Source organism: Lontra canadensis, unplaced genomic scaffold (genome assembly GCF_010015895.1).
Source record: "Lontra canadensis isolate GAN:19392208 unplaced genomic scaffold, GSC_riverotter_1.0 scaffold7, whole genome shotgun sequence".
Taxonomy (NCBI): domain Eukaryota; kingdom Metazoa; phylum Chordata; class Mammalia; order Carnivora; family Mustelidae; genus Lontra; species Lontra canadensis.
In genome coordinates this window covers 23,469,917-23,494,435 of record NW_022631001.1, presented here as the reverse complement: position 1 = coordinate 23,494,435, position 24,519 = coordinate 23,469,917, and the positions used below count along the sequence as shown (strand labels likewise).

Below are 24,519 nucleotides of genomic sequence, written 5' to 3'. Positions count from 1 at the left end.
AGGACTGTGGTGGGGGGGCCTGCCAGTGCTGGGGGATCTTAAGCAGCCTGTAGGTGTGGGAGGCAAACCAAGGAAGGAAAGAGAAAGGGAGGTAAGGGTAGAAAGGTAAGTAGAGAAGAGGCTGTCGTGCTGGGAAGGCCTGGGCTGCAGCGCAAGCTGAGGTGACTGTCCCACACAGCAGCTGGGAGGTGTGAGTGGGGCCCACGTCCTGCAGGGCCTTAGTACTAGTTGGGGCAGTGAGATCACCGAGGGAGCAAGGGGAGTGATGGGAAGGGCTCTGAGGGGGGAATCCCATCACTGGGCCGAGTTTTACACTGGGGGCTCAGTGAAGAATGAGGGGGCTGGGGCTGTGACCTGTGCTGGCCAGTCCACAGCTACTGAGCTAGGATTTTATTAAGTGGGAGACCCTGGGCAAGTTTCTTAACCTTGCTGTACCTCAGTTTTCCCAACTGCAAGATGGGATGATAACATTACCTATATCATAGGGCTACTGGGAGGGTTAAATGAGTTAACCGAGGCCAGCCTGTGGGAACTCTGGTAGCCACTGGAACAAGCGTCAAGTCCGAGGAGCAAGGATGGCGCGTTCAAGCTCTTCCTCTTCTGCGGCAGCCGTTAGCCCCGTCTCCCTTCCCCCAGCCCCCCAACAGAGGCAGCCCTTACCTTGTGCAGCCAATGGAGGTTCATCTGCTGCCCCACAGCGATGTGACATAGTGCCAGGACCTGAAGAGGGGGCCCCCAGAGGGACAGTCAGGGCCCATTTGTGACCCAAAGGTTTCTATGAGTTCCCAGACACCTTGCCGCCTGCTGCCACTCTCAGCATGGCTCGGAACCATCTACCAACCCTCCCTGTAGGCTTGGGAGTGCCCAGCTTAGCCCAAGCCTGGCCACCTCCCAGATTATTCTAGGCTCCTCCTCCTCTACAATTTCTCCCTTGACAGTTCACTGGGCTCTGCTGCCCTTGGGCTGCCCAGTGAATGTTTTGGGAGTTCAAGGCCCCAGGATTCTGAAGCAGACTTGAGCCTAGTCCCCCGAGAGCTTCTAGTTCAGCCTGGGGACTGACCTGAGTCTGAGGGAGTAGAGAATTGGGAGCAGGAACCAAAGCAGAAGCTTCTGGAAGAGACAGTCTGCAGTGGGCCCTAGCAGCAAGATGGCTTTCACTAGGTCAGGAGGAAAACATTCCAGGATGGGGCAAAAGCCAGATGACCTCCCACCTTGAGACCAAGCCCCAGCTGTGCAGGAGACTACAAGGCCCTGGGAAAAGCCAGCTCCCCCCTTCGACCAGGGTGGCTCACCCTCCCCCTGGGAGCAGGCCCACCTGCCTTCCAGCAGTCGCACATACCAGGAGGCCTGCGATGTAGGTGAAGGCGGCAGCGGTAGTCACGAGGATGGGCACTGACCAGTCGCTCCAGTAGCCCATGCGGTTGTAGAGGTACCTGCCGGGAGGGGGAGGGGTCAGACTTGCACCAGGGAGCCAGGAGGTTCCCGGGGGGCCAGCGGGCCATCCACTCTCGTGGCCAGGGTCAGCGACCAGGCTGGGACCGCTCCGTGACACCGTCACAGTTTCTGTGCTCACCGGTCAGGCCAGTGAACACCCGGGCAGGCCCAGAGGCATAAAGAAGAAAACAACAATTCACCATCATTCTACTGCCCAGAAGGAACCATCACCAAGACTCTGTAGACTTCTCTTCAGTGGGTTTCCCCTGATTTTATATATTTGTAAAACAGCAAAGCCAGGACCACGTCATGCCTAGCACATGTGCTCAGCTTGGGTTTTGGAGGGAGGTCAAGGGTTCCAATCCCCACTCTGCCTCTCTCTGCAGGACTCTGCAGGGTTCCTTGGGGACAGGCTTCCCCAAGGTGAAGGTGCCACTGACTGTGACACTGATCTCAGTTTCAATGCTAAAATATTAAAATTTGGGGGTCCTAGGATTGCTCAGATATCATTGTCCCTGACTTCTTGGAGCCTTCGCTGCTTCTTCTATAGAATGGAGAGAACAAAGTGCCCTTCACCAGGCTTCCTGAGCACGAAGTGAGGCAAGGCACGTGGTATGTACTCAATCAATTCTCTTCTCATTATTCACCCAAGAATTTACTGATGTCAGTAAAAACCCCGAGGAAGCGTGACTTTCAAACAGCCGTGTGGTCTGCTGAATTAATGTGCCATATGTAGCCAACTTTCTACTAATGAAAACAGTTTCCAATGATTCACTCTTATAAATGAACACACACACACAATTTTTTTTTTTTTGCACATAGCTTTCTGTATTATTATTTTCTTACGATAGGCTCCTACAAATAGAATTATAGGGCCAAATGGAATGTCCTTTTTAAAGCTTCTGGTAGGTGCTGCTTAGTTGCTCTCCAGAAAGACTGAACCACCCGCATCCTCCCTGGAGCTGGGGACACTGAGGCTCAGAGAAGGTGCCATTCACTGAGGGTAATCAGAGAACGTGAGCCAGCACCAGGCAGTCTCTGGCTTGCTGCCATCTTGGGCCTGGGAGGGGAAACCAGGAGGACACGCTGGGGGAACCTGCCTTCCCCAGCACCACCCCCCACCCTCACCTTCAGATTCCAGAGGAAAACCTACTGCTTACACCACTGAGTGTACTCTTCTCACCATACAGCTGGAGAAACCGAGGCCCAAAGACGGGCAGGACCTGCTCCTTGGGAAGGACTCCTGAAAGAGGTTTTGGTGGCACTTGTCTCTCACTTTTGGCAGGGAGCCCTCCTGGAGAGCAACAGCCCACAGGGTTGCTCCCCGGCTCTCGAAATCCCACCCTGACCACCTGCTTCTTGCTCACATCCTCTCACTGCGTGAATGATCCCCAGATACTGTCGAGACCCGGAGGGCCGGGCCAGGGTCTCCTAGATCCCAGCACTGACTCAGAAACCAGTGACAGGTGAGGGAGCTGTGGGTCTCCAGGCCTTCCCTAAGTCCCACGCAGGCCTTCCCCCTACAGTCTCCCCTTACATCCATCCTCTGCTTGAACTGCCCAGTAACAGGGCACTTACTCCCTGGGCAGAGTGAGGAACTTCTGTGGACAGTGTGACGCAAGTCCCTGTCCCAGATCTGCCCACATCTTGCTATGTGACTCTGGAAAGTTTACTTAACCTCTCTAAGCTTCAGTCACCTCAGATGATCCCCAAACTGTTTTGGCACTAACTGGCTTTGCAGCTGTGGGTGAGTGCTGCCCTCTCGGGGCCTCAGTTTCCCCCATCCATACACGACGGGGGTGGACCCAATGATCTCCCAGGCAGCAACACTCCAGTTCAGGAGAACTGTCCAGGGTCTGCCGTGGAGGGCCAGCAGGCAATGTTTCCAGCCATGCACTACACAGCCTATGCTCTGGATACCTGGGAGGATGAATAATTGATCGATGGCATTTAATAAAGGCCAGAGGCCACCTCTGGGACCCAGGCTTATCTTGCCAGGCTGCAGGGGGACAGCAGTGCATCCTTTATTGTACTCATTAATGATAGGGCCACAGCCTCATGCCGTGCAGAGGAGTGTCGATCCCAGACTCCATTAATGGCTCATTAATAGGATCAGCCCAGAATCTTAGCACCACAGCCCATCAGAAGCTCAGAGCCCTAGAAATCCCACATTCTAACCTCATGGCCGCCTTCCAGCTGGAGCTCCGGCCTCCCAGGAAGCGGCCCTGAGGGGGACATGGAGCTCTGAGCCCTCCCATGGCCATGGTCTCGTTCCATCCTCAGAAAGACCTGATGAGGGGGGAGTTAATCCATCTTACGGAAGAGGAAACTGAGCTTAGGAGGGGCTCGGCTGAGTGTGCTTACGGTCACAATGAACTGAGTTTGAGCTGAATATCCAGCAGGAAGGTAAAGACAGTAGGGGATGGCGAGCGGGGAGGCCTGGCTTCCAAGCCCCATCTCTGCTCCCAGTACCTGCATGACCTGGGACCTTGGTTTCCACACCTGTCTGTGGGGGAGTCCCCCGCTAGAACCCAGGGAACCTGCTCCCCTTCTCGTGCCTTCCACTGTCTGACAAAGGCAGGCCACGGAGTGGGTGAGGAAGAAGCAGGTGTCCTTGTGTATCCAGGTACGAGCCTCAGAAGGCCCTGCCCTTGGACCTGAGGCTCATGCCCATAAAGGATGCTGAGCTATCCTGGAACCCTAACATCTGCAAGCCCAGCCCAAGGTCCTGCACAGGGATTTCAGATGCCTGGGATCTGGGATCATTTCCCCTGCTGAGGTCCTGGTCTTTTTCTGGGCCTTGGTGTTCTTATCTATGATGAGGTCCAGAGGCCCCAGACCCCGGCTGAGCCCTGCCCTAGTCTTCTGTTCTTGTTTCCCATGAGAGCACACCAGGAAGGAAGCCGTGTTCTCCCCAGCCAGTCTCCGCTCCTGTAGACCTTTGTGCCTTCCAGAGGACTCTGTCCCCAAAACCACACAGAGAGCTCTGAGGGCCAGCCTGGAAGACAGGTTCAAACCAGAGCCCCGGCACTGTGTCCCCGTCCTCCCTGCTCCCACTCACCAGTTGAATTCATCGTAGTCATTGTGGGCCTCCCACCAGAAGTACAGCCAGGTGAGTGTGAGGCCGAAGGTGAAGGTGAGGAGCAGGAACCAGAGGCGTTCCCACTGGAAGAGAGAGCAAGGAGAGGGGTCAAATGAGGTCAGGGGCTGGCCCCTTCGCCCACCTCCCACCTAGAATGTTCCTCCCGCCTTCCCCTTTATGGCTACACTTGCCAGGCAGAGATTACTAGTCTCTTCGTCCTCATGGGGACCCGAGGCTCAGAGCGGGAAGCGACCTGCCCAATACCACAGTGTCCAAAGCCACAAAATGGTAAGCTAGGATCAGAGTCAGGGGTCTGCCCCGGGGATCTTCTCTGCCCCTTTGGCTGAGGCTTTTCCAGGGAGCATTTCTGCCCATTCTGCCCATTTCCAGGAGCAGTATGCGCATTCTGGCGATGGCCCCCAGGAGCAAAGGCCATGTCTGCCCTAAGCCTTTGCACTGGCGTGGTCCTCTGCAGTCTGTGAGGTCACATCCCTTACCTTCCCTTCCCACATACACCTGCAACGCAGGTGTTCCTTCCCACCTCTGTTCCATGCTCCCCATAGATGCATGGAGGCCCAGAGAAGTGAAGTGATTTGTCCTAGTCACACAGCAAGCCAGCAGAGACATAAAGACCAGCGCCCCAGTCTCTGGACTTGAAGCACTGGGTTCTGTGCCCCCCAACCCCGTACCAGGTGCCGGCCCCTGGGCCATGTAGCCCCCCGTCTCCTGCAGGGATGGGGGTGAGGCCCCGACACTGCTGCTTCCGGAGAGGTCTGTAGGCACCTCCAGCTGGGCCCTCAGGTTTATTCCTGCTTTCGTCTGTCCCCTTATCTCAGAAGCACAACCAGCTGGGAACATCCTGCTCTCCGGGAAACTGCTGAGGTCATCAGAACAATCCAGCAGCGGGTGACAGGAAGTCAGTGCAGAAGAGAAAGAACCAAGACCACCCCCACCTTGAGGGGCTGCAGGGCTCTGGTAGCTGAGGCATCTCTCCTGGCCACCACCCAGAACTCCTGTGGGCTCCCCACGGCTCCTCTAGGCTTTTTTGACCCTTCTAGCCCAGAGGCATGGCTCTAGCCATGGTATAACCTCTTGATGGCTCCTCACTGCTTAGCCAAGCAGGGAGGCCCCTCTGGGGGTGTTCCGCCTACCTCCTTAGCTGCATTCCCTTCCTCTACCAGTTCTCTCACCCTGGCTTACTTGCCTGACATTCCCATTCACCTTTCAAGTCAGCACACATGTCAGCTCCTCTGTGAAGTCTTCCTGGATTCTATCTCCACCACCACACTGCTCCCTCCCGCGGCATCAGAGCCCCTGTCTTTAAACTCATGCCCTGTGCACCGCAATCTGCTCCTGGGACCAGGTCTCCTGATCAACCACAGGGTCTGCAAGGATACATGCCCTTATAATTTATGACTGCAGGTAGGAACACGTACAAGAGGAGGGAAAGATCGTTCACTGCCTAGGAAGCCTCCATCCTGTGCCACCAAGAGACACCACCGTGGAGTGGCTGTGTGTACAGTGTCTGGAGCCAGACTCCTTGTCTCTCAAGCTGTATCAGCGCAGGCATAACCCCTCTGTGCCTCAGTTTATTTGCGTGTGTGGCAAGGACAGTGAGAGTATATACGCCATGGGGTCGATACGAGGATTAAATGAGGTAATAGGAACCAAGTGCTCAGAACCAGGCCCGCAAGCCGTCAGTGCTCCAGCAGCATCTTCAAGCACGCTCTGCCTCCCGGGCATACAGGAAAGGCCCTCGAACCCAGAGGCGCTGTGACGCTCTACTCCCAGCACCCACTCCATGCCTTGCCCTGGGCAAGAGGGTCTGAGTTTGGGGGACAGTGAAAGCAGCCTCCTCCACTCACTGTCACATGCAGAGCTCAGGCTGCCTTGCTTCGCCCTACTTTGTACATAAACAGAGCCGTGGAGGTCATAGCTCCCTGAAAGTGGGGAGGTGGTGGCTTCTCAGATGGGTGACCACTTGTGTCTGTCCCGCCCAGACAGAAAGCAGCACGAGCCCTGGCTCCAGGCCCATGAGGCTCAGCCTTGCTCAGGAATAGAGAAACCCCAGATGGGAGCAGGGCAAGCCATGGGTCTTCCTGGAGCACTGGAACCCTGACAGCCGCCCATGAACAGCTGGCATGCTTCCAGGGAACAGAGAAGGGCCAGGCTTCAGCCATGGGGGCTGAGGGCTATGGAGTGCCCCGTTGGAGCCAGCACTCCAGCCTGGCAGGCCTAGCATCCCCTGGGCCTCGACTTTGTCTCAGAGTTCTTCTTGCTGTCTCCAGTCCTCATTTGCTCACAAATATGAATTCATTTGCCGCCGCCACCCCTTACCCCCATTTCCTGCAGAGTGCAGCTGGCTGGTCCCAGGCCAGCTTAAACATCGGTCTTCCAAGACCGAGCCACCTCTGGTCATGCCCCAGCTCAAGAGTCTCACAGACTTCAGCTGTCCTCTGTGTCCGCACCTGGGCCTTAGAGGCCACGCACCGAATAGCCCCCAGTTCCTCACACAGGCTCTCACAGGCCTCATCCATAATTCTGCACAAGCCATACCCTTCATTTAGAAGGCAAGCCCTCTCTGGTTCACGGGGCGACCTTCCTCCTCCCCGTAGCCTTCCCTGTCCCAGCAGGGAGAACCTCCTCTCCACAGAGTTTCCAGAACCCTGGCCCCCATGTCTGTTCGGGCAGAGACCCCACAACTCTGTAACTGCCTCTGTGGGTCTTCTCTGCTCCACCGTAAGCGCCTTCGAGATCTGGGTGGTCTTCACATTCCCAGGGTGGGGTGGGAGCGTAAGAAAGATTTGATAAGGAAACGATAGCTGAGAAAGACCCTTTCTCCCACTTTGGCCTGAGGACACCCACCCAGGAGAGGTTTCACTGGGGGCTAACCACCCACACCCCACAGAGGGGCCCGTGGGCTTCTGTGCAGCCCCAGCTGCCAGTGGTGGGGGCGCCATCTGTCCACAGAGATCGTCCACCTCAGCAGGGGCAAGGCCGCTGTACCTGTGGTCCATAGACAAGGTTCTGAGGGGGCTCTGGGTGAGGGGTGAGCCTCAGCCGATGATGGGTCCTATCCCAGGCGAGCAACCTGAATTCAGGGACCATGGCAGGTTAGAGAACCCACTCCAGGGGCTGGGAAGAGGGTCTAGGGTGAGGTTCAATGCAGGACCTGGGGGCAATTCCGACAGATGGCCAGGGAGACCACAGAGGTTGGGGGGCCCACAGCAGACAGGAGCCCTCTGCACTGAGGACCACTGTCCCACTTGGCCAGATCCTGACAGCGGGGCAGGGAGGACAGAGCAAGACTGAGGCACTGCCCTGCCCTGGGCCTGGACAGAGTCCCAGATGAGAAAACTTGAGATGGCAGGTGGGTGAGATGCCCAGGGCATGGTGGAGATGGGGGCCAGGCCTAAGCAACAAGGAGCTAGGAACCCTATTACCAGAACCAGGCATGAACTGGGGTTGGGGGCCACCTAGATATGAAAATCTTGGGAGCTGGAAGGTGGGGGCTCCAAGGCCACAAGGAGCCTGTAGATGGGGATGGAGAGGCCCAACCCCAGTGGGGAGGCGGCAGGTCACTGTAAGAACAATCAGAGGAAAAAACTGGATGGTAGGGGCTGGAAGAAAGGGGAAGGGAAGGCCACAAACTGGCGGAGGAAGAGGCGGGCAGCAGCTCCACCAACAAAGGGGCACCAGACAGCAGCACAGGTCCCTTGGTGGGGCTACGACAGGAGAGAGGCCTGGGCCTCCTCCCGGGAGGAGCGTGCTCTGGGGTCACGGCCAGCTGTGAGGGATGGTGGACCCGCTGGCCCTCCCTCACCTCTCCCAGTCTGCACAGAGCTTAGGGGTCTCTATCTGTGGGTTTTTATCCCCATCCAAGAGCAAATGAAGACCCCAAGCCTCAGCGAAGAGCCAGCACATACAGTGAGCGAGCAGTGGACCCCATCACTAAGAAGGTGCACTCATGATGCTTACCATCAGTGTGTATTTTTATCATGGCCCTTTCCCAGCAGACATGGCCCTGGAAGAGGGCAGCCTTTTGCTAATTTCACCAAGGCTCAAATATGCATGAGTAGAGGGGAGTCAGAGGTTGAGCGGCATACCCAAGGTCACCTAGTAGGGGAAGCTGGAGGTGGGATCGAACCCAGGCATCCTGATGGAGGCAGTCCTCTGCGGGTCCCCTTTGAGAGCTAGCCCTGCACAGCTCTCCCCCAAATCCACCTTGCCAGCTGGGACCCTGCAATTCCTCGCTCCCCTCTCCCTGGGTTCCACACTGGGCCAAATCTCCTCCAGCCCTTAAAGACATTTTCCTGAGCAATTCTGCACAGACTCTCGGTACCCACCAACTTGGCCTTCAATCCTATTGTGAAATTTGGAGATGAAAAGAGCCTGGGCTCGGGAGGCAGATGGACCAGTCTCTGCCTCTTGGGCAAGTGAACCCCTCTGGGCCTCAGTTTCCTCATCTGCAAAATGGGAAAATAACCCCTTACCTTGCAGGGCTGATATTGAGACGGTATATGTCAGTGGCACAGGGGAGGTACATAAAAGGGCACCATTCCCTGGGCTGTGGACTCCTTTAGGGCAGGGATGGCTGAACTAGATCTGTGTGACCTGGGCCCACAGAGCACAGGTGGCGTTCGGACCTTGTGTGAAGAACAGAAGAAGGTGCCAGCATGACTGACCCAGAGAGGCTTCGGGCCAGTAGCGGACAAGGTCATCATCAACCCAGATGTAGCCTCAGGCTGAGGCCGCGGGCCTCCAGGAACCAAGGGAAGGAGGTCCTGTGATACGCAGCCACCTTCCTTCAGAACCTTCTAGCCGCCGGAGCAGAACAAAGGTCAGGTAGTCCCTGAACTGACCGGGCACAAGGGGAAGCGGAGAGCAGCTGGGAAGGGGCCAGGCCCTGGCTGTGAGCTCACTAGGCTGCTCCATCCCTGAGCTGGCAGCAGTGGGAGAAAGAACCGTAGAGGCCCCAGGCTCAGAGGCCAGGGCATCCAGCCCCGTGCCCCCTGCCTCATCTCCTCCCATGCTTGTCCCCCGCCCCGCCCCCAGGAAGGCCAGTCCCTCCATCCTGCACCAAGCCACAGTATGCCAATTTCCCAGAGGCCACTTCTCCTCCTCACTGTCTCCTGCTGATGGTCACGTCTTCTCCTCACCCCTCTCCGTGTCTGTCCTGCCCACTCCAGAGCCTTCTGCCTTCAGAGAAAAACATGCAGTGCCGAAAGAGCTTGTAAGCAGCAGGGTCTCACGCAGCCACAAAGCCCAGGCTGCAGCCACATCCCCTGCACAGGAAGTGTGGGCCCAGGCCCTGCAGCTTGCTGCTCACCTCAGGCCCCTGCTGGCCCCACGCTGCAGCCGCGAGCCAGGATGCACCCCCTCAACCAACCCCCACTCCCCACCACCCAGGGTCCAGAAGCCAGCCTTGGCTTGCCCACAGACTTCAGTGTCACAGGACGGCAGAGCCAGCACTGGGTGCTGGCCTCTTGTTCCCCAGATGTAACCACCACCCCCCCTTTCCCCGGGCAGAGACTGCCTCTGAGCCTCCAGGAGAGGTGCTCGCCCTGTGTCTCTTCCTGCAGCTCCAACGATGGGCGCTCTCCCTCTGAACTGAACGTCCTTCCTTCAGAGACAGCAGCCGGATAGGGACATGCTGCCTCTGGGAGCCCAGCAACACTGGTTTCGGACCCCAGACTGGCCACCAGGAGAAGACAAGTGTTTATTCTCTTGAGCACCAGCTGCCTGCACCGTAAAATGAGGACAGCAGGTTGGCAAGGCGGCACAGACCCGCAAGGACCTGCAGTCCCTCTGTCCCTCCCTGAGGTGCCACTGACCTCTGCCCCCTCCGCGGCCTCCCTAAAGCTGGCTCTCTGATAACATACAGGACAAGTCCAGCCAAGGGGCAAGAAATATTGGGGTCAGATGACCAGGGGGTGGGGGGAATGCAAGCAAGAGCCACTGGACTATACTTCTCAGCCCTCCTCCCCACAAGCCTCAGGGCTATGTGCCATGAGCTTAGGACCAAGCCTCAGCTTCCTCCTCTGTTCACAGGGATGGCATCACCTCCACGTCATGGGAGGGCTGCCAGGCCCGCATGTGATTACAGATGTAAGCAGTAAGTTGCCAAATCCATGGTCGTTCCTTTAATTATCATGTCACATCTGACAGCCCTTTAATTACATGAAGACAGTGATCAAGACCCCCTCCCCCACCTCCACCGCCCCCTGCTCTACACCAGATTTTTTCCGGCTGCTGAGGACAGCCAGTAGCTCACCTGCCCCCAGCCCAGGGTGGGTGCCAGGGTCGGTCGGGTGCACGGATGCCCTGTGCCCACTCCCAGCCCCACAGTGCCAGCTGCGGGAGGACAGAGCCCTGCGTGAGCTCTTCACAAGGTGGGGGCAGGGTGCTCCTGAGACCCCCCCTGCCTGCTCCATCTCCTTTCATCCTCTCTTCTCTCAGCTCTGCAAAGCAGGCGCTAGAGCTGGAGGAAAGCAGGGCTTGGAGAGGGGAAGTGAGTTGCGCAAGGCCACAAAGGGCAACCCTAAGAGTGAAGCCAGAATTCACACCCAGGTCTGAGTGCCTTCAGCATCTCCAACTATCCCAGAGCAATGGTAAGTAGGACAGGTAATTATCCTTGTCTGACCAAGGAGGAAGTTGGCTCAGAGGGGCAAGGCCTGGCCCAAGTTCACCAAGTGAGTCATAGGCAGTGCCAGGCCAGGAACCCTGGAATTTCAGTTAGAAAAGAGTTCAGAGACCATCTCGCCTCATCCTCTACAGACCCCATTCGGAAATGGAGAAACTGAGACCTGAAGAAGGGGAATAGCCTGGAAGCAAGGACACAAGATCAAGACATGGTAAATCAGTACGGAAAGGATGGCGCATTCAACAGATGGTGTTGGGACATTTGGACATCCGTTTGGGTAAAAAAATTAGACCCCTACCTCACACTCCATACCAAACCAAATCCCAGCATCTCCCCCTCTGTGTCCTTGCCACCACTCTCTTCTAGTCACCCTAGACACACGTGCTGAGTCCTGCACAGTGGGAGGTGAATGAGGTCTGGAATCCCGTTGGACCCCCACAGATGACAGAGCAGACAGCAGGCAGCTCCAGTCCTAGGAACCACTGTGGCGAATAGGACTGCTCAGGAGAGCACAGCCAATTACAGGAGGGGGGACAGTCTGGAGGGCTTCCTGGAGGAGATGCCTGCAATAAAGTTGGAAGGAAAGGGCTTGCTAAGATGACAGGTCAGGGGGCCTGGATTGGGGCAGAGGGAGGGAGTAGAAGTATGATGGTGCAGAGCTCAGCAGCTTTTACTTGGGGGAACTGGCTTCCTTTCCTATGGGCGTATAAAAGCTTTCTCTATGTCAGAGTATTTGCTTGCATCTATACTGTATATTTTCTCTTATTTGATCATTTTACTTTATTATGTTTTTTTTTAAAGATTTTATTTATTTATTTGACACAGAGAGACAGCAAGAGAGGGAACACAAGCAAGGAGAGTGGGAGAGGGAGAAGCAAGCTTCTCACTGAGCAGGGAGCCTAATGTGGGGCTTGATCCAGGACCCTGGGATCATGACCTGAATCGAAGGCACACATTTAACGACTGAGTCATCCAGGCGCCCTGACTTTATTATGACTTTTGCATAAAAATTTAAATTTTGGGGGTGCCTGGGTGGCTCAGTCAGTTAAGTGTCTAACTTCAGCTCAGGTCATGATCTCAGGGTCCAGGGATTGATCCCTGCATGGGGCTCCACGCTCAGTGGAGTCTGCTTGTCCCTCTGCCCCTCCTCCCCAACTTGTGCTCTCTCATAACATATGCTCTCTCAAATAAATAAAATAAAAAAAATTTTTTTTTTAAATTTTTATGTAGTCAAATCTACCCCTTTTCCTTTATAGGTTTTGTCTTTGGTATTGTGTTTAAGAAAGGTAGCTCTGGGGTGCCTGGGTGGCTCAGTGGGTTAAAGCCTCTGCCTTCGGCTCAGGTCATGATCTCAGGGTCCTGGGATTGAGCCCCCCACCAGGCTCTCTGCTCAGCGGGGAGCCTGCTTCCCCCTCTATCTCTGCCTGCTGTTCTGCCTACTTGTGACCTCTCTCTCTGTGTCAAATAAATAAATAAAATCTTAAAAAAGAAAGAAAGAAAGAAAGAAAGAAAGAAAGAAAGAAAGGTAGCTTAAGTCTATATATCTGACTTGTATTTTATACTGGTAATTTCTTGGCTTCGTTGTTTACATTCAAATCTGTAATCTGCCCAGCTCTCTGTCCGTCTCTGTCTACGGCTCCACGTGGACGTATGCGTGCACAGAGAGAGGCTGGAAAGCCATTTCTCTCAAGTGTTAAGATTAGAATTCCTTCTACTTTACATCTTTCCAAGTCGTTTGAATTTTTCAACCAATGTCTACTTCCTAAATAGAAAAGAGGAGTTTAAAAATAGAAAAAAAAATACAATTTAATCCATCTGGAATGTATTTGGGTGTGAGGTAAGAGGCAGGGATCTAATTTTACTTCCACCAAATGGATGCCTCAGCTGTCCCTGCACGGTCTGTGAAGTCTGGCATTATTTCTGTGCTCATGATGTGTGCACGCTGCTTGTAGGCTTTCTAGTCTGTCCCAGAGCAGCCCGTTCCCCGTGGGTGGGCGCTGCCTGGTGCTGCCTGGCTGAGCTCTGCACCCTGTGCCGCCCCTGGGGTCCCCACTCTGATTTAAGGTCCTCGGCACCACATGGCCCTGCAGAGCCAGGAGAGAGGTTGAGGGGTGCCTACCCATGGAGTCTGCCCTCTTGCAGGCTAGGTCTCGGGCATGCCAGCTCTTCCAGTCATTGGCCTGTTTCACCCATGCCACGTGCCAAATAGGGGGACTGATGTACCAGAAAAGCCTGGGAGATGTCAGCTGGGAAGGGTGTGGAAGGCCCTGGCAGGATTACTCTGGCCCTGACCCAGGAGATCTGGGGGGAGCGGGTGGCCTGGGGAGGTTTATAGCATTAGGGCCAAAGCAGGGAAAGGGATTAGAGTCCCCACCCACAGGCAGCTCCTGACAGCCTAAGGGGCCGGATTGATTTTTCTGGGCTACCGAGAGCCAGGCAATTAGGCCTCTGACTGCCCTTGCTACTGCTGGGGACCGCTGAGAGCAGCTCATTAGGCGGGACAATGGAACCAGGCCCAGCCTGCAGCATCCCGCCTCCTCGCACACATCCTGTGGGCTACACCAGCCCACGGGGAGATGGGAGTGGGAGCGCTGGGGGGCCTTAGGAGGGGTTACCCCAGGCTCTTAGAGGGCCCTGCCAGGGTTGCAGAGTGCTGGGTGCCAGCGCCCCCTATCATCTCCCGCCCTGCTTGGGCTCCCTAAGCAGACACTCAAGATGGTCACAGAATGTTAGCCACTTCCCCTGGAGTGCGCACGGGCCATGCCGCCACACTGCCGGGCACCCTGGGCACTGGCCGGGAAGGAGCTGGGTGGAGTGTTGGGGTTCCTGAAGGCCAAGGCGGGTGTGGCTTTATTGCTGCAATAAGGAAGATAACACAAGATCTTACCCCACTCTATTTGTTTTATTATTTTATTATTATTATTTTTTAAAGATTTTATTTATTTATTTGATAGACAGAGATCACAAGTAGGCAGAGATGCAGTCAGAGAAAGGAGGAAGCAGGCTCCCTGCTAAGCAGAGAGCCCAATGCAGGCTGGGATCATGGAGGACCTGGGATTAGGTCAGGACCCTGGGATCATGACCTGAGCTGAAGGCAGAGGCTTTAACCCACTGAGCCACCCAGGTGCCCCTATTTTATTTTTTTAAATCCCCATTTTAGGGATTTAGGGATCAGAAGGTACCCCTCTGACCTGCTGGGCCCCTTTTCGCCAAAGCACCAGAAAAGGGAACAGGGAAGTTTATAGGGTGAACACGTTTTCACCAAGGTTGGGACAGCGGTCTCCCTTGTACAAGATGTGAGGTGCACTGGTACCCCCTTGGGGCATATGACTCTGCACCTCCATCTAACCCATAAGCAAGCTGAGGCCCAGAGAGGGTCTGACCTTGCCTAGAGTCCCACACTAAGTCGCTGATGGAGGCAGGGTGGAGTTAGGCCACAGGTCCCTGGCCAGGGATGCCCAAGCACTTTCAGCCAACTGCAGTGACACCGTGGAGCCTATGGCAAAGGCGGCTTTATCCAGGGAGCCCTTGATTCCCGAGTGGGACACACTCTCCCCTGGAAGCCCACCTGGTGGGGCTAGGACAGTGAGGTGGGGACCCAGCTGGGGAAGTCTCCACCCCTGGGTCTCTTGCACACTGCCGGCAGGGTCCAGTCTCTGCTCCCAGGGTGGCCTGGGAGGTCCCGTGGCGAAACCCACACCCTCATCTGCCAACAACAGCCAGGAGTGCCAGAAGGCAGTATGCACCTGTCTACAAGTGTATGCTCGCCCCCTCCCAGACCACCCAATCCCCAAGAGCTCATAGGAGGCCTTGTCCTGGGTGTAGTCAGCAGGATGGCAGGCTTGGTCCCTAACTGGCTTCCTCACTACTCTTCCATTCCCCAGCTCTGTCATCCTGCTGGCCCTGCCCCAAGACCTGGGCCCTGCTCCCACAACACTGAGTCCCTTAGGACACACAGAAAGTCACATTCCATGGGGGCAGCCCAGGCCGGAGGTGCTACGGGAGCCCAGGGAAGCGGGCCTGGTTCTTTTTATGTTTAAGGGAATAACTCTTAGAGGAGTAAGCATTTGCCACGAGCCTCGCAAGGTAAAGAGAGAAGGGGCATTGCAAGCGACAGGGCAGCCTGAGTACAGGCCCAGTGCTATGAAGAGGAGAGGCCATCCTGGGAGGGGTTGGGTATGGGGGGGGAAATGATGGACTTCCCCCAGCAGGGGTCTTCCTGTGTGGCTGCATGGGCTCTGGTCATAGGAGCTAGGCTACTGGGGGTGGGGAGACTTTGTTGTGTCCCACCCCCACTGCGCTCTTCCTGGACTCTGTGGGGACCACTCTCCCTCTCTCCACCCCCCACCCGCCCCCAGGAAACAGCATGCTTTCCCATTTCCATCTCTGGTCTCTGGAATAGCCTCACCCGGCTAGACTAGAAATCAGGTGATGGGAGGCATCATACAGGACTCCCTCAATCTCTTCCACAGATAGCTTTTTGATTACACCTTCCAAGCGTCTCTAGAGTCCCTCCCTTTGCAGGAGCCTACATATGCCTCCCCCAGGTGAGGCCTCAGCCCTGCTATCTGGCTCCCTGCTCCCCCACCTCCCCTCCAGCGTCTCCACGCACTCTCCACAACAGAACCAGACTGGTCCTCACCCAGCCTGAATCTGGCTGTGCTCCCTCTGCCCGGGATGGGAAGCAGGCTCCCTAGCACAGCCTCAGGCTGCCACCGCCTAGCGCTTAGCAACGACCTCCCTCCTCACACAGAGCCACACAGAGGCCAGATTGCTCTCAGTTCCCAAGCACAAGAAGCTCTGGCACCCACAGCACCCCGTGCCTCGAACACTTCCCCATCCGGCTAGACAGGACTAACTCTCAGACAGCAGCTCAGGCCAGCTCTCCTGTCTGGGGTTTTCTTGGGCCTCAGCAGTGAGCACTCTGGGTGGCCTGGCTGTGTTGGTTCTTGTTGAGGAAATAGGAATTGGAATTGGTGCGTCCCAGACAAGATTGCTGGTATGGAGCCCAAGGTGTGGGGGCACAGGCCTGGGGAGGCAAGCAGAGGGCTGCGCATGCCTGGCCTCCAACCCTGTGGCTTGAACAGATCACTTATTCTTCCTGGAGCCCTCTCTGGCAGACAGAGGGGCCAAACGAGCTTAAAACAGCCTTTGAAAGGCAAATGCACACAGAAATACAAGAGAGATGACAGCTGATGTCCGTCTCCTTCCTCATCTTGAGCTGGGAAGCTTCCCCAGGTGATTGACCTGAATGCCCCTCGCTACATGAGAAGCTGGTTTGGACACTGTGCTGTCTCCCCCAGACATGCAGTCTTCACGGAGCCCTGGGGGACAGCCTGAGAACTGTCTTCTGTCCTACCAGGTCCTTAATTGGCAGTATTAGAGTAATGAGTCACAGACAACAACCAATTAATTATCTCCAGTTATAAAAAGCTTCACTTCCCCTTCCTAGCTGTCGAGTGAGCCAGCCTCCTGCTGCCGGCTCCTCCGCTCCCTAGGGGCTGGGGGCAGAAGAGGGCATTTCACCTCTCCCGTTGGGTCCTCAGTTTCCCATTCCCTTACATGTCCAGTGTGTGTCCTGGGCCTGGGGGACAGTGAGAGCAAAGGCTCGGGGGAGGTGGGACTGCATCAGGCTGGGGGGACAGGAAGGAGGCAGCCCCCAGGATCCATTCCAGTAGGGCGGGGCCCCTGTTCATCCCAGAACCTTGGAGGGCTCCCAGTCTGGCATTCAAGCCACGTCCCCTCTTGCCCCACTTGTAGGGCTCCTGGTCCCATGCTCTTCCTCCCTCTGGCAACTTCCCAAATCCTCCTCCTGCCCCTCCTTTCTTCCCCTTCTGGCAAGTTCTCACTTAATCACATACGCAAAACCTGCATGTCCTCCCCTCCAGCCTTCATCTTCCTGTGGTTCCTCTCATAAATCTATCCTGGACTCCAAGTGTGACTTGGCTTGAAGCCTCAAATTCTCCATCAGCATCACAGTAAAACCCACCCCACAGCAGACCTAACAGGGCAACTCATGTAAGCTCTTGCCCCCTGCATACAATAGGTACTCAATAAATGTTAACCGTTACTCTTGGGCTTTATTTCCCAGCCTGAGCAGGGCCATGATGAAAGGCTCCTGTGACTCACCACCAGTCTGTCGCCCCATTTCACAGATGGGGATCAGAGAGGTCTGGCTTCACAGAAGAAATTGATTCAGGGCTTGTCTGAGTTGGGAGGTGCTAGGGAGGCTCCCTCAAGAGGACTTGAGGGGAGGCAGTGCCTGGGCAGGGGGAGGAGAGGGGTCCCCAAGGTCTTCACCAAGGGAAGGTGGGGATGAGAAGAGGCATAAGCAAAGGTGGAGCCCCTGCCCCTTTTGGGGGCCTTTCCACCACTGCCTTGGCAATGCCCCTTCACACCCAGCCTGTGCCCCCAGAGCTTACTCCCGGGCCTGTCGGTTCAGCAAAGCTTACGGAACACCTGCTCAGCCCCAGCCCTGACTCTGAAACACCGGGTCACTATTCCCCTCTCTGTGTCGGGCCAGAGAGCCCAGCGCCCATCATGGTCTCCACCCGGGCATCTAAGGAGGGACTGGGAAGAAAGAGGATGGGGGGAGAGAGAGAGAGAGAAAAAAGGATGAGCAGGCTGAAGCTGAACCCAGGAAGTGGGCGGGGAAGCGGAATGAGGTGGGTGACAGGGAAGGAGGAGGAGGCTCATCTCAGCTGGGAGCTTCGGTGGGTCGCCTGAGGGGAGCTCACCCCAGTCTGTAGAGGCCCTAACACCCAGAGCTGCCACAAAACCCCCTCGCAGCCAAGCTGGCCTGGGGCCTCCCGTAGCCCCTCCCACCCTTGCTCCATCCCTGGCACCCCAGATGCTGGCATTTGCAGACACAGCCCCGCTTGGGCTTCCAGTCAGCTCAAAACCGGCCTCAGCCAACCACTTCCTCCACCCTGGGCCCCGTGCTGGCCGCAGCAAGGCCCTATCACTTCCTGACTCTGAAGCCTGGGATAGGCCTGCCCTGGGCCCACAGAGGGCTGTGAGATGTCCTGGGGGCTCTGCCTTCCTCCAGCAGCTACTCTGATGAGGACGATGGCCAAGTTGCTCACTGCTGGGGAGCTCAGCCGTCCTCCTCCCTAAGCGTCACTGCCCCAGGTCCAGATCACAGCTCTGCCCCCTCACTGGCATCCCTGGCTTCTGCTTCCCTGTGCACAACGGTGGCGATGACATCTAGCTCCAGGGCTTGGTGGGAGAAGCGAGAGGGGCTGTGTCAGAGCTCAGCACTGTACCCGGCACAGACACCTGGGGCCAGTCGCCCACTGAACTCCTGCCTTTCCCAACTCGGGGAGGACCTGCTGCTGGCCCCTGTCCCTGGGAACTGCCCAGTGGCCTGGAGCAGACCCTTGCCTCTGTTTGGCATGTCCTCTTCTCTGGGCTGGGAGTGGGGACGTGGTAATGTCAGACCGTGTGCTCACCAGGTAGCACTTGTTTCTTACCTCTTGGGGACTGTGAACCCAGGCTCCTGACTCAGGCCAGGGCTCTGTTGGTCCCCAGCATGGGCAGAGAAGGAGGGCAGGAAGGTAGACAAGCTTCCCCATGCTCCCCCAATCCAGAGAGCCCCCCCACTCCCCGCCGGTGATACTTGGCCTCTGACCTCAGCTGGGTCACCCACACCGTTGGCCACTCCAGCCTGTTTCAAGGCTGGCTCAATTTGGACCCTGGGTTCTTTGTTTAGACAAGCAGGAGAGAGGAGGAGAGCTGTTTTCCAGGCAGCAAATCTTTTAGATAAATACCATTTATCTCCCTCCCTTCCCTCTTGAAGGAGTTGGGTTCCTTCAGGGAAGAAACTAGATCCGGCGGCTAACAGTGCCCCAGGGACAGAAGCGTCAGCTCAGCTGAGGGTCTGGACTGGGGTGCCGGCTGCCAGCTCGGACAGGCCTGCGGCTCAGGTGACGATGCCCTGGTGCCAGCCCATGGCCCTGCCAGCTCCCAGGTTCCAGGATGGCCCAGCCTACCTCCTCACCCTCCCCTCCAGCCACCCGCCTGCCCACCTGCCTAGCTGCCAGGAAGCTGAAGACTTCTGCTCACCTTGGCAGGGGCAGGTGGGGGTGAGAGCCCTTCCTCTTAGAGTGTCCCTCCTAGGTGTGCCCCTTTCTGCCCAGACCTCAGGAGCATCCCAGGTCCCAGGTGTCAGGGGAGAGTTCACTGGCTCCATCTGGGACAGGATGGCCTACTTCCCTGCCTGCCTAGTCAGGTAGATTCTGAAATGACCATGGGCCTGTTTTAAAGAAGGAAAAATTGAAACCCGGGGGGCATTGACCTGTCTGGAGCCCCATGGCAGAGTGATGGAGCTGAGAGCCTTCCCTCAGGCACTGCAGTGCCCCAGGTCCCCTGCCCCATCCCAGGGCGGCTCACCGGCGTGGTGTCATCATGGGACCGCTGGTAGCGCTTCCAGCGGCAGCCGTAGATGCCCGTGAGGCAGGAGAGGCACAGCTGGGGCTCATAGTACTGGAGCGGCTGGTGTCTCACCATACTCTCGCCTGCCGCCCCGGCGCCCAGGCCTCAGGCGCCCATGGAGGCCCCTGGCGGCTCCTGTGGGAGGAAGCACAGGCCTGTGAGGAAGGGGAGGCACAGGGTCTTGGCCCCAGACACAGCCCAACTCGCTGCCATGCAGTTAGGTGCCAGTCCCCGCCCAGGGCCCTGCCGTGAGACCTATACAGCTCGAGGCCCGCACAATGGCAGCGCCCCTGGGCTGGTCTCCCGCCCCTCACCCCAGACCCAGATACCCCCAGCCCCACCTGCCCCACACCTGTCGCTGCTTCCTGCGCCCAGAATGCCTTTCCCTTCGAGCTCCACAGGGCGCCATCCTTCCCCTCCTCTCCTTAGGTCTTTGCTCAAATGTTCTTTCCTCAACCACGCTTTCCCAGGCCCCCTCCTATAAAACCTCGACCCCTTCCCAAGGCCCTCAGCTGTCCTCAGCTTTATTTTCTCAGTCACGGCCTCCGATGTACTTGGTTGAAAATAGGCCAGGCATAGGGTGACCCCGGTATGCCTCCCGTGGTAGGTGTTGGGTCCCGGAGCCGATGGATAACTGGACAAACTGCGGCTCAGGGAGAGAAAGGGACGGTGCCCAGCAAGCAGGCCAGTACTGGGCTGGGGCCGGTCTGAGAATCTGCTCTCGTCCACAGTGCTCACGGCTTTGGGTTCAGGGAATCCTGTCGTGGTTGCGGGAACAAGGAGAGTTGTCTTGTGGGTTGAGTCACTGCCACCAGCAGCAATTGGCCCGGCCCTGCTTGGCACCCTGGAGATGCCTGCTGGGGGCTCTGCCACTTGGGGCTAGCCTCGGCCACATGGCCTCTGGCTCTGGTGCCTCACACACCCTGATGAAGGGCCTGGGGCTCAGAGAAGCCCAGTGATTTTCCCAAGGAGCCAGGACTCAACCCCGGGTCTGTCGGACTCCAGAGACTGGAGCCACATGGTATGTATGGGGTCCTGTCCTTGGTCTTGGGGACAATGTGAACAATGTGAACACAACAGGCACACTGATGCCCTCAGGGCCCCACAGGGCCAGTGAGGGACAGACAAAGCCTCTCACTTGCACTAACTCTTCTAGCAACCTTGGGAGGAATTAGCTTTTTATCAAGATCAAATTCAGAAGCCAAAAAATTCACCCTTTTAAAGAGTACAATTCAGTATTTAGCATATTCCGTTTTTTGTGTAGTCACAAAGTTATACAACCATCACCACCGATTCCAAAGCATCTTCCTCATCCCAGCAAAACAGCCAGACCCATTAGCATTCACCACTCCTCCCCCTCTCCGTCGCCCCTCTCCTCTTCCCCCAGACCACTAATGTACTTTCTGCATCTATGGATTTGCCATTTCTGGACTCCTCCTGTCATTGCAGTCATACAGTAGCAGCCCTTTGTGTCTGGCTTCGTTCATTTAATGGTTCTCGAGGCTCACCCTGTCGTAGCAGGAGTCAGTGCTGCCTTCCTCCTCAGGGGCTAAAGGACACTCAGTTGAATGGACAGACCATTTTACCCATTCATCAGCTGTGAGACCTCTAGGCTGTTACCACTTTCAAGTTGTCAGGAATAACACCGCTAATGAACAAGTTACCGTGTGAGTGTGCTTTCCTCTCTTGCGCACACACGCTTTGGAACGGAAGTGCTGGGTCATACGGCAACTGCATGTTTAACCTTCTGAAGAATGGCCAAGAGTCGTTTTCATAAAAACAGCAAAGCAGCGCACCACTTTACATTCCCCACATATCGTCATTATCACCGCCATTCTCCAGATGGGAAATCTGAAGCACAGAGAGGTTTAGTCATTTGCCAAAGGTCACACAGCAGAGCCTGTCAGTCTGGCTCCAGGGGCTTTGCTCTAACCCGGGGGTTGGCAAAGTGTAACTCAGGCACCAGATCTGAGAGGCCGACTGTTTTTGTATAGCCTACAATCTAAGAATGACTTTTCTCTATTTCTATAGTTCAGGGGCAAAAAAAAAAAAAAAAGAATCAAAACAAGAATATCTTTGACACATGAAAATTATGGGAGAGTCAAGTTTCAGTGTCCATAAATAAAGTTTTATTGGCTGCGCCACATCGTTCGTTTACATATCATCTATGGCTGCTGCAACAGAAACTCTAGAGGGTAGTGGTTGTGACAGAGACTGAAGGGCCCACAAAGCCTAGAACTTACTGCCCAGCCCTTGACGGGGGCAGTCTGCTGACCCTGGCAGCCTCCGGGCTAGCCAGAGCGGCTCATGAGCTGGTATTCTGGAGAGAGGAAAGGCAGATTGTCAGCATTTAGCATTGTGCCTGCAGGATCAGGATACGCTTCCAGGAGGCAGCCAGGGGCTGAGGCCTGTCTCTAAGTGCCCCAGGGGCCTCACCAGAGGGGCAGGCTGGGCCTCAGGCCCACCCACTACTTCCACCTTGGCCTCACTCAGGGCCTCTACCTACCCTCATACCCTCATCCCCTCACCCCACCCCCCACCAAATGCTCACCTCAGCACTGGGATTACAGCCTCAGTTTGGCAAAGTGGGTGGGGAATGCATTAGGGCTTTGCTGGGAATATCGACTGACTGACTCGGAGCCTCCTAATTGCTGGGAATTGTGTGATATAGCCTCTGGGCCCGTGGCTCCCCGGGGAGGCCTGTGGACCACAGTGCAGCAGGCTGGGGGCTCTGGGAGCCAAGCCCAGCCCGGCGTTTAAGGGCAGTATGGATGGTGTATGGCTGCAGTCTGGGGACTTAGGTCCCATGGGGTTGGGGACAGGGGAGGGGCCATGGGGGTGCTCTCAGCTCCGGAAGGAGTGTGTGCTCACAAATGTACTCCCGCATTTGCAGCCTTGCAGAGGGGGTAGAAGGCCAAATCTTACCCCAAGATGAGGCCTCTACTGGTTAGATCAATCACATCTGTCTCACCTTTGCTCCGTGGCTGGGGCCTCTGGGATTCTTCCCTGATCCTTGATTTCTCAATCTGTAAAATGGTTAATGGCCTTTGCCAGGACTCCTACAGGAGACCAGATTACAGGGGGAGAGTGCCAGGAGGGCAAATGGCTGCAGGGACCAAGGTACAGCAGGTGGGCATTCCGTGAACAGGAGCCCACACCCAGGCTCTCCTGTTCTCACCCGCCTCTCCCTGGACTCCCAGAGCCCAGAACTGATTCCCACATGTCCTCGGCCCTCCCCTGCCCCGCCCCTACACACTGAGCCTTACAAGGCACAGGAATGGAAATTCCACTACATGTTAGGGAAGCAGACACTAGGCCTCAGCTCAGGGCTCAGCTGATCGTGGCTCTGAGAATCGCCTCGCCTCCCCTCCCCGCGCCCCTGCCCCGTGAGTTTTCACACTGTTCATCACTGCAGGGGAATTCTGGGGAGGCAAGTCTCTTCTCTCTCCTCTGCATGCTCTCCTGGGACCTTTTCGTCCACTCCCGGGGCTTCAGTTACCAGGTGTGGCCAAGTCCACTCAATCGTTCCCTCCTGACTGGGACAGCCAGTGGCTCCTAGCTGCCTCTAGGGGTGTCCCCCAGGCCCTACAGACCCAGCACAGGCCACACTGACCTCCTTACCACCTCTACCTTTTTCTAACAACCCTCATACCTACCCTCTTCTCATGAGCCCTGGTCCGGCCCGGGTCTCATCTCTCCCCTCGATAGGAAATCCTCTGGCTCCTATGGGGGTCACACCCCACCAGTCTAAGGCCTGCCCTGTGGCCAGAGTGAGCTCTTTCACAGGCAAATGGCCAGGATCTGGCCTCTGACTCTCCTAGCTTCACCTTCCAGAACTCGCTGTTCCTTCCGCTAATGAACACCTCCCCACACTTTGAGTCTCAGCTCAGATGTTAACCTTCTCCAGGGAGCCTCCCCTGAGCTCCAGCTTTAGTTAGAGGCCTTCCCAGCTTTCCCATAGTCCCGAGTATCCCTCAGTCTTCCTCAGGCACCCTGGGCAAACATGGCTGACAGGCTTGCCTTCCCCATGGAATGGCCTGAGTTATGCCCATGTCCCCAGTGACCAGCCACAAGAGGTAGGGGGCACTGGGGACCTTCCGGACTGGATTCCTGTGGGGGCCTGGAAGTTCTGCTAACAGAACTGTTCAGTCACTGAGCAGTCAGACATGCTCCCAGAGCCCAGACTCTCCCCAGCCTCCCCCCGATACCTCCCCTTCCTGCCAGGGCTAATGACATTACTTAGGATTGATCGATTTCTCCAAGCCACCTCCAGGGCTGCTAATACCAGCCAAGTTCCTAAGAAATCCCTAGCTGGGACCTCCTCCTGGCTCTGGGATAAGAGAAAGCCCTCACCTTTGAGCCTGATGTTCAAGGGCACCCCTCGGTCCAAAGTTCCATTTTCTGTCCAAATTCGCAGCCCCTGCCCTGAACTTTTACAGCCTCCTATTTTATGCATGGAAGGGCCTACAAGGGGTTGGGCCTGGGATGCAGTGAGCCCCTGCTAATGGAGCAGGAGCATGATACTGACACCTCCAGATTCCTCTTCCATCTTGACATCTCGGGCACAGACCTGACCCTCGTCCCTGTACTTCCCTCACATGACCGCCACCCTCACTGTCCAGGACCATGCTGCCTGCAGCCCCCAAGCCTGTTCTCTGTCCTGAGAGTAGAAAGAATTTCAGGCCAGCTGTTGGTGCCCAGGTTCTACCTTGGTCTTCAACTGACTTGCTGTGCAACCGTGGATGGCTCACTAGCTCTCTCTGAGCCTTACTTTACTAGCCTGAGAAATGGGGGACTAGATGGAATGACACCAAAAAGGACCCGAGCAGGGGCACCTGGGTGGCTCAGTTAGTTAAGCGTCCGATTATTGATGTCAGCTCAGGTCATGATCTCAGGGTTGTGAGATTGAGCTCTGCAGCGATCACCA

At 56.3% G+C, this 24,519-nt stretch overlaps 1 protein-coding gene across 2 annotated transcripts in view; it reads right to left on the bottom strand.

Moving 5' to 3' along the window:
- The window catches only part of GDPD5 (glycerophosphodiester phosphodiesterase domain containing 5), a 51,935-nt gene that overhangs the window by 21,471 nt on the left and 5,945 nt on the right, over positions 1 to 24,519 (bottom strand). For both annotated transcript variants that reach the window (XM_032853040.1, XM_032853041.1), the window contains exons 2-5: positions 19,551 to 19,727; positions 4,496 to 4,599; positions 1,340 to 1,433; positions 661 to 720 (exon numbers count right to left, since the gene is read on the bottom strand). In XM_032853040.1, coding sequence (XP_032708931.1) covers positions 661 to 720; positions 1,340 to 1,433; positions 4,496 to 4,599; positions 19,551 to 19,667 — 375 coding nt within the window. In that variant the 5' untranslated portion in view covers positions 19,668 to 19,727. The remainder of the gene's footprint in view (positions 1 to 660; positions 721 to 1,339; positions 1,434 to 4,495; positions 4,600 to 19,550; positions 19,728 to 24,519) is intronic.